The sequence below is a fragment of the Macaca nemestrina genome, chromosome 1 (assembly GCF_043159975.1).
Source record: "Macaca nemestrina isolate mMacNem1 chromosome 1, mMacNem.hap1, whole genome shotgun sequence".
NCBI lineage: Eukaryota > Metazoa > Chordata > Mammalia > Primates > Cercopithecidae > Macaca > Macaca nemestrina.
The window spans coordinates 28,925,163-28,934,232 of record NC_092125.1 but is presented as its reverse complement, the minus strand read 5'-3'; the positions used below and the strand labels follow the sequence as shown (position 1 = coordinate 28,934,232).

Here is a 9,070-nt window from a genome sequence, read left to right as displayed (position 1 = left end):
CATAAAGCAAAATATCTGCAGATTTCACGGATTAGGAAGTGGATATTTTGGGGGAGGTCATTATTCAGCCTACCTCTTTAGGTATTCTGCTAGTTCATTATGTGGGAATGAAAATTTGCCCTAATTTTGAAAGGTGAGATCTGGGACACCTGGATATATAAAATAATACAGGTTAAGGTATAAATTAAAATTATGTATTCTTTATTTCTAGTCATTTTTTATTACTCCACATTTCATAAATATGTAAAAACTTTTACTGAAGTGTGAAGGTAATATGTCTTGTTAACATTTCATTCATTTGGCAAGTATTCATTGAGCATTTACAAGTGCCAGGCATTGAGCCCAAGAGCACACAACCAAGTGTAAGACATGACAGTTGCTTTCATGAAACTTCCATTTTATGAGGCAGAAGGAGAAGGAAATAGATAATTTTATTACAGTGTGATTAAAAACGATGAAAGGTATAATCATAGGGTGTTAAGGCAAAATATAGGACCAAACCCACCCAACTTGATCAAAGAGGGAAAAAAATGGATCCCAGATACATCCATCAGGATTCAACTAGAGAAGCAGAACTGGGGATTTGACCATATGAAATTGTGGGAGCAGGATAAGTAGTCTAGTCTCTGAGTCTATCATTTTCACATCTGATCCTGGAACTTGAAATATGCAGGGCAGGCAGTTGGGAGGGAAGGTGTATGTGAAATGGGAAGAGCAAGGACAAAGTAGAACCCACAAGCTCAAAACTGTGTCCATCTCTTACTGCTTCCAATATTGATGTTGATGATGTGGGTATTCTGCAGGAGAAGCTGGAATCCTTTGTCAATAAAACTAAACTCACCTGGCCCAGAAGTCAGAGAAGCTGAAGGAGAATGTAGGGGAAGCTGGAATGGCTGCCATACAATACTAGAGAGGTGACCCAGCAAAGAAAGGAAAACATACTTGAACTGGAAGTTGACACATTACAAATTCAGATGCCACTACATCTGAATCAACAGAGAAAAAGTGCTTTCATCTAATTACAAGTAGTTTACTGTGGCTAGAATGGCTTATGCTCAGGTGGGGATATGGGGATCCAGAGAAGGTAAGGTAGGAGGAGTGAAGGATAAGCCTTAGCCTTAAGTTGAGCAAGATCATTGATGAGGTTTTATAATTCTGATGGCAATGGGAGCACTGACTATGATGGACTGTCCAATCTTTCTTTTAAGAAGCTCAAACCAATTAGCATAAAGTAGTCTTCGCTTGGGTTTCAGCTCTTCTCATTCTTCTTTCCTCCTCATAGTTGTACCCACAAACTCCTCCACTTTCCCCTACACTCTTATTGCTCAATACCTGTACCCAGAATATATTTCCTTCTCCCCTTTTTCAAGTTCCACATCTTTTTTGTTAACACTGCCCTAGGCAATATTTCTCCCAGCAGGATAGAAATGACCACACTATGTGTCACTAGACTGTGCCCATCCTGAGGTCAGGAACCTTGTCTATATCATCCAAATGTCTCCACTGCCTAACACAGTATCTGGCACTTAGAAGGTGCTCAGTAGACGCTTATGGACTGAATCAAGTTCCAAGAGCTTCTCATCAAACACTTTGCTTATGTTATTTTCAATTATTAGTGGTTTTGAGGAAATAGGGCTTCTGATCACTGTCAGAGACACCAGGTCTTTCAGATTTCTATATTTGAATAGAGAATTAAGAAGAAACAGTAAAAGCTTCCAGCATTTTTCAGAAAAGCATCTACAAACAGACTCAAGTTGTCAGGAGGGAAAGAAAAATCATTCTTCTTCTAAGGTCAGCTCCAAGACATTGTTGACTTCCCATTGTTTATGAATGATGAATGTCATCATCATTCTCTTCTATAAGGTCTTATCATTCTTGATATCTTTACTGTCTGTGGGACTGTCTATCTGGTCCTTGAGTGAGTTATAATTGTAAAGAGGGCTCAATTTTTTGATGTAGAAGAATTTAAGCAATTTTTGGAAGTTTTGATTAAGAGTTGCAGAGGTCAGTTTATTGGCTATTTTCTTAAAAATATCGTAGGTTATTTCAGCCAACTCTTTGGTCACAGGGTCTTCATCTCGGAGCAGTCGTTCAATAACTGTAATATCAGAAGAGACTTTAGTTCAAGTTATCTCTTTCTTAGAGGCCATGAAACTTTAATTCTAAACAGCCCTGCCACCTTTCACAGAGTGCCCCCTTCTCTCCATCTCTCCTCTTCATTCCCTCTGCATTTTGTAACTTTGACTGATAGCATTCAGGAAGTTTTATCATCTATCCCCACCAGACCCCATTAAAAGAAAAATGGGAATATTCACTAAAAATTACCGAGGACCTTTTATGTGTTGAGCATTTTTCTAGATAACATAAACAGGTATTTGTATGTTGAGGAAGAGGTTCATATTGGTCATAATGAAAAAGTTAAAATCAGTCTAAATGTTCATTAATAGGGAACTGCTTAAAAGTTAGGAATATAAAATGAAATACTACATATGTATTAACATATTGTAGGCCCCTATTTCTTGGCATAGAAAGATGTTTATATTATACAGCTAAGTGAAAAAAGTTATAAAACAGTTATGATAGTTAAAAATATATAATAGCTTTTATTCTTTAAAAATATCCTGGATAGGCAGGGCATGGTGGCTCATGCCTGTAATCCCAGCACTTTGGGAGACCAAGGCAGGCGGATCTTGAGGTCAGGAGATCAAGACCATCCTGGCTAACACGGTGAACCCTGTCCCTACTAAAAATACAAAAAATTAGCCAGGCGTGGTGGCCCACGCCTGTAGTACCAGTTACTCTGGAGGCTGAGGCAGCAGAATTGCTGGAACCTGGGAGGCGGAGCTTTCACTGAGCAGAGATCACGCCACTGCACTCCAGCTGGGTGACAGAGGGAGACTCCGTCTCAAAAAAAAAAAAAAAAAAAGAAAAAAGAAAAAAAAACCGGGATAATACATAGACCAAAATGCTAATATCATTATACAAAATGCTAATATCATTATATCCAGATAGTGGACTATGAGAAATTACTATTTTATTTCTTGATAAAAGCAATAGAAACAAAGGGGGGAGATTTAGAAAACAGAGAGATGAGAAGGAGTAGGAGAGAGGGGAGTGAAAGAAGAAAATGATTGTAAGAAAGATGGAAAATTCTAGTGTTTGGCATTTAGCAGGTAGTCAAATATGTGTTGAATGAATGAGTGAGTGAGTGAATGAATGAATGGATGAATGAATGAATAAGGAAGGAAGGTAATGACGTATAAATGTAGGTCCGTGAATTATAATAAATGTAACACTCTGATGGGGGATGTCGATAATGGGGGAGGCTAAGCATTGGTGAAGAGAGAAGGCACTTGGGAAATCTTTGTACCTGCAGCTCAATATTGCTGTGAACCTGAAACTGTTCTAAAAAAAATAGTCTAGTAAGAAAGAAAGAGGAAGGAAGGCAGCCAACTTGTTTTTATAACTCACTGTTTGTAATTCTGACCCTGATGGGACAACAGACAGAGGCTAAGGGAGATTCCTAAGACCCAAACATTTTGATAGACTAATATTACCCTTTTTTAATTCCCTCCTCTGCAAATATATTGTACAATACTATCTACTAAAATGTGAATTCTCTGAGGGAAGAGACTGCTTTATTTGCAACTCTGTCGCTAGCAGTAAATAGTGCTGTCACATAAATATAAGAGATGCTAAAAAACATTTGTTAGATGAATGAGTAAATGAATTTTCAACTTTCCGAAGTTCCCAACGGCTCTAGGATGACAGTTCTCAGACAATCAGTGGAATACATGGAGTGACTGAAACAGGGAAAGAGAGTAAGAGAAAATAGAATAGAAAGAGAAAAAACATACATACCTCTTAGCCCAGTCCTTTCATTGATTCTTCCTTAATTATCCAACCACTACTGCCACCCTCTTCCTATCTGGCCTGGCACCCTAACAGAAATCATATGTGACTAGAATCACAAATAGTAAATGTACTTAGATTTATGCATAAAGATTTTGTTATAACCTCAATACTCACCATCAAGCATGACTTCAATTTCAACTCTAAGCAGTAAATGACCACCAGATTTTGCCAAATATCCTATGCACACAATAAAAATTAAAGTTACTGCAACATGCATTATGAAAATAAATTTTCTGATGTTATCTGGCTACCTTCTTTGCTTTTTTCAAAGCAAAGCATCTCTAGATTATCCTTGAGTCATCTTTTAGTACTTTTAACTATTGTCTCATAAAATTGTTTATCGAAAGATATATGAGAGTATAAATGTGCACGAATCATACTCAACAGCTCGGTGAATGACCACAAAAGGAACACACCAGGCTACCACTTACATTATTAAATAGAGTATTAGCAGCATCCTGGAAGCCTCCTTAAAGCCTCTCCCAGTCTCCTCCTCCACCTTTCAGAATATATTCTTTTGTGTCTGCCTTCTTTTGCTTCACATGACATTTTAAGATTCATCCATGTTCTTTCATGTAGCAATAGTTTGTTCATTTCCATTGCTACATGGCAGAGGCTAGCAAACAAAGTTTTCTTGAGATACAGCCATTCACATTGGCTCATTTGTTTACATATCTATGACTGTTTTCACCCTACCACAGCAGAGTTGAAAAGTTGCAACAGAGACTATATGGTGCTCAAAGTCTAAAATATTTACTATTGGGCCTTTAACAGAAATAATTTGCTGAACCTGCTATATACTAGTGTATCTTATGAATGCATCATTTTTCAAAAATCCATTCTGCTGTTGATGGGCATTTGTGGTGTTTCCAGTTTGGGGCCATGATGAATAATGAAGTTATGGGCATTCTTGTACATGAATTTTGGCATGTATTTGTATAACTGCTGTTTAGTATATAACTAGTGGATTTACTGGGCATGCTTATGTTCAACTTTAGCAGTGGGGCTAAACAGTTATCCAAAGTGGCTGTACCAGTTTTCACTCCTACCAATAGTATGCTAACATTTTCATTGCTCTATGTCCTCCAAGCAATTGATATTGTTAAAATTTTTCCTTTCAGTCATCCTCATAGGTTTGGTGATAATATCACATTGTAACTTTAATTTTCATTTTTTGTTGTTGATTAATAAGATCATATGTGTATTTACTGGCTATTTGGATGTCTTCTTTTCTGAAATGCTTATTCAGATAAGTCTCTTGCCTGCTTATATATTGAGTTATCTTTTTCTTTGTCACTTGTAGGCATTTTAAAGTTCTGAGCACTAATCTTTTTTAAATGGTGCATGTCTTACAATATCTTCTCCTATCTCATGGCTAAACTTCTCCATTTGCATTTGTGTTTTAACTAACAGAAATCCCTAATTTCAATGTAGTTTAATTTATCATCTTTACATTTATGGTTAGTTAATTTTGAGGTCCTGTTTAGGAAATGTTTGCTTGTCTCAAGCCATAAAGATATTCTCCTATATTTACTTCTGGAAGCTTTACTATTTTACCCTTTATGCTTATATCTACCATCCAGCTGGAGTTATACAGCATGAAGTTGGGGTCAAGATATTTTTATATACCTGTATAGTTGATCCTGCACCGTTAAGAGAAAAACTGCTCTTACTTTACTGCTTGGCAGTGTCACCTAGATCATAAATTGTGTGTGGTCAATGTCTTGGCTCCATTCTGTCTGTCTATCATTGTGTCACTACTGCATGACCTTAATGTGTAATGCATCTTGATATCCCATGGTATAAGTCCTTCAACTCTAGTTTCTCTTTAAATTATCTTGGCTATTCTCAAACACTTAAGTTTTAATATAAAGTTTATAATCAGCTTGTCATGTTTCACACACACACCCAAAATCCTCAATGAGATTTTGTTTGGGAATATACTGAATCTATATAGATCAATTTGGGGAGAACTGACATCATCATAATATTTAATCTTTCAATAAATGAGCATAATATATCCTTGTATGGAACTCTTTTAAAAATTTTCTGTATGTTTTCCAGTTTTCTGTGCATTCATTTTGTGTATCATTTCTTTTAAGGTATTTGATGATTTTTGGTGCTATTGTATTGGTATTTTTTAAATTTTTATTTTTATTTCAATAGGCTTTGGGGGAAGACGTGGTATTTGATTACATGGTTGAGTCCTTTAGCAGTGATTTCTGAGATTTTGGTGCACCCATCACCTGAGCAGTGTACACAGTACCCAATATGTAGTCTTTTAAAAAAAAATTGTAGAGGGAAACTTTCTTTTTTTCTTTCCATTATTTTTTAAAATATGTGAATGCATATATAACCTTTCATTTCTTTTAAAAAACTTTTTGCACCTATTGACCCATCCTCTAAGTTTCTTCCCCTCACCTCCCACCCCCAAACAGGCCCTAGTGTGTGTTATTCCCCTCCCTGTGTCCATGTGTTCTCATTGTTCAACTCCCACTTATAAGTGAGAACATGTGGTGTTTGGTTTTCTGTTCCTGTGTTACTTAGCTGAGGATGATGGCTTCCAGCTTCATCCATGTCCCTGAAAAGGACATGATCTCATTTCTTTTTTATGGCTAGATAGTATTCCATGGTATATATGTACCACATTTTCTTTATCCAGTCTATCATTGATGGGCATTTGGATTGGTTCCATGACTTTGCTATTGTAAATAGTGCTGCAGTAAACATATGTGTGCATGTGTCTTTATAAAATGATTTGTATTCCTTTGGGTATATACCCAGTAATTGGATTTCTGGGTCAAATGGTATTTCTGGTTCTAGATCCTTGAGGAATTGCCACACTGTCTTCTACAATTGTTGAACTAACTTAAATTCCCACTAACAGTGTAAAAACATTCCCATTTCTCCACAGCCTCGCCAGCATCTATTGTTTCTTGACTTTTTAATAATCACCATTCTTACTGGTGTGAGATGGTATCTGATTGTGGTTTTGATTTGCATTTCTCTAATGATCAGTGATGTTGAGCTTTTTTTCATAAGTTTGTTGGCCATGTAAAAGTCTTCTTTTGAGAAGTGTCTGTTCATATCCTTTGCCCACTTTTGCTACTTTGACCACTTCAGACTCTGATATTCTTTCTTCCACTTGGTTGATTCAGCTATTGATACTTGTTTTTTTTCCTTGTAAATTTATTTAAGTTTCATGTAGATTCTGGATGCTAGACCTTTCTCAGATGGGTAGACTGCAAAAATTTTCTCCCATTCTGTAGGTTGCCTATTCACTCTAATGATAGTTTCTTTTGCCGTGTAGAAGCTCTTTAGTTTAATTAGATCCCATTTGTCAATTTTGGCTTTTGTTGCTATTGCTTTTGGCATTTTTGTCATGAAGTCTTTGTCCATGTCTATGTCCTGAATGGTGTTGCTTAGGTTTTCTTGTAGGGTTTTTGTGGTTTGGGGTTTACATTTAAGTATTTAAGCCATATTGAGTTAACTTTTGTATAAGGTGTCAGGAAGGGGTCCAGTTTCAGTTTTCTGCATATGGCTAGCCAGTTTTCCCAGCACCATTTATTAAATAGGGAATCCTTTCCCCATTGCTTGTTTTCGGCAGGTTTGTCGAAGGACAGATAGTTGTAGATATGGTGTTATTTCTGAGGTCTCTTTTCTGTTCCATTGGTCTATATGTCTGTTTTTTTTTTTTTTTTTTTTTTTTTTTAACCAGTACTGTGTTGTCATGGTTACTGTAGCCTTGTAGTATAAAGTCAGGTAGCGTGATGCCTCCAGCTTTGTTCTTCCTGATTAGGATTGTTTTGGCTATATGGGATCTTTTTTGATCCTATATGAAATTTAAACTAGCTTTTTTCTAATTTTGTGAAGAATGTCAATAGTAGTATGTTGGGAATAACATTGAATTTATAAATTACTTTGGGCAGTATGACCGTTTTCATGATATGGATTCTTCTTATTCATGAGGATGGAATGTTTTTCCTTTTTTTTTTTTTTTTTTTTTTTTTTTTTTTCTGTCCTCTCTTATTTCCTTGACCCGTGGTTTGTAGTTCTCCTTGAAGAGGTCCTTTACATCCCTTGTTATCTGTATTCCAAGGTATTTTATTCTCTTCGTAGTAATTGTGAGTGGGAATTTATTCATAATTTGGCTCTCTGTTTGTCTATTGTTGGTGTAAAGAAAAGCTTGTAATATTTGCACATTGATTTTGTATCCTGATACTTTGCTAAAGTTGCTTATCAGCTTAAGGAGTTTTGGGGCTGAGATGATGTTGTTTTCTAAATATAAAATCATGTCATCTGCAAACAGAAACAATATGACTTGCTCTCTTCCTATTTGAATATGCTTTATTTGTTTCTCTTAACTGAAAGAATATATTTTGGTGTGTTTTCCCCCCCATATTTAGTGCTTCTTTCAGGTAGGCCTGGTGGTAACAAAATTCCTCAACATTTGCTTGTGTGGAAATGATTTTATTTCTCCTTCACTTATGAAGCTTATTTTGGCTGGATATGAAATTCTGGGTTGGAAATTCTTTTCTTTAAGAATGTTGAATTTGGCCCTCAATCTGTTCTGGTTTGCAGAGTTTCTGCTGAGTGGTTCACTCTTAGTCTGATTAGCTTCCCTTTGTAGGTGACCTGGCCTTTCTCTCTGGCTGCCCTTAACACTTTTTCCCTTATTTTGACCTTGGAGAATATGATGATTATGTATCTTGGGGTTTGTCTTCTTGTGGAGTGTCTTAATGGTGTTCCCTCTCTTTTCCTGGATTTGCATGTTGGCATGTATTGCTAGGTTGGGGAAATCCTCCTGGGTAATATCCTGAAGTGTGTTTTCCAGCTTGTTTCTATTCGCCCCATGTCCTTCAGGTATTCCAGTCTATCACCGGTTCCATCTTTTCACAAAGTCCCGTTTCCTGGAGGCTTTGTTTGTTACTTTTCATTCTTTTTTCTCTAACCTTGCTTGCATGCCTTATTTCAATAAAGTGGTCTTCAAACTCTGATATTCTTTCTTCCACTTGGCTGATTTAGTTATTGACACTTGTGTATGCTTCACGAAGTTCCTGTGCTGTTTTTCAGCTCCATTAGGTCATTTCTGTTCCTCTCTAAACTGTTTATTCTAGTTAGCAGTTCCTCTAACCTTTTATCAAGGTGTTTAGCT

General features: G+C 36.5%; 1 protein-coding gene across 4 annotated transcripts in view; it reads right to left on the bottom strand.

Annotated features, from left to right (window-relative positions):
* Positions 1-1,796: 1,796 nt before the first annotated feature.
* Positions 1,797-9,070, bottom strand: part of LOC105484396 (maestro heat like repeat family member 9) — a 131,756-nt gene continuing 124,482 nt past the window's right edge. For 3 of the 4 annotated variants that reach the window (XM_071075536.1, XM_024793643.2, XM_071075540.1), the window contains 2 exons: positions 4,030-4,092; positions 1,797-2,098 (listed from right to left, as the gene is read on the bottom strand). In XM_071075536.1, the coding sequence (XP_070931637.1) occupies positions 1,857-2,098; positions 4,030-4,092 (305 nt within the window). In that variant the 3' untranslated portion in view covers positions 1,797-1,856. The remainder of the gene's footprint in view (positions 2,099-4,029; positions 4,093-9,070) is intronic. The other variant, XR_011611043.1, reaches the window with a different exon arrangement.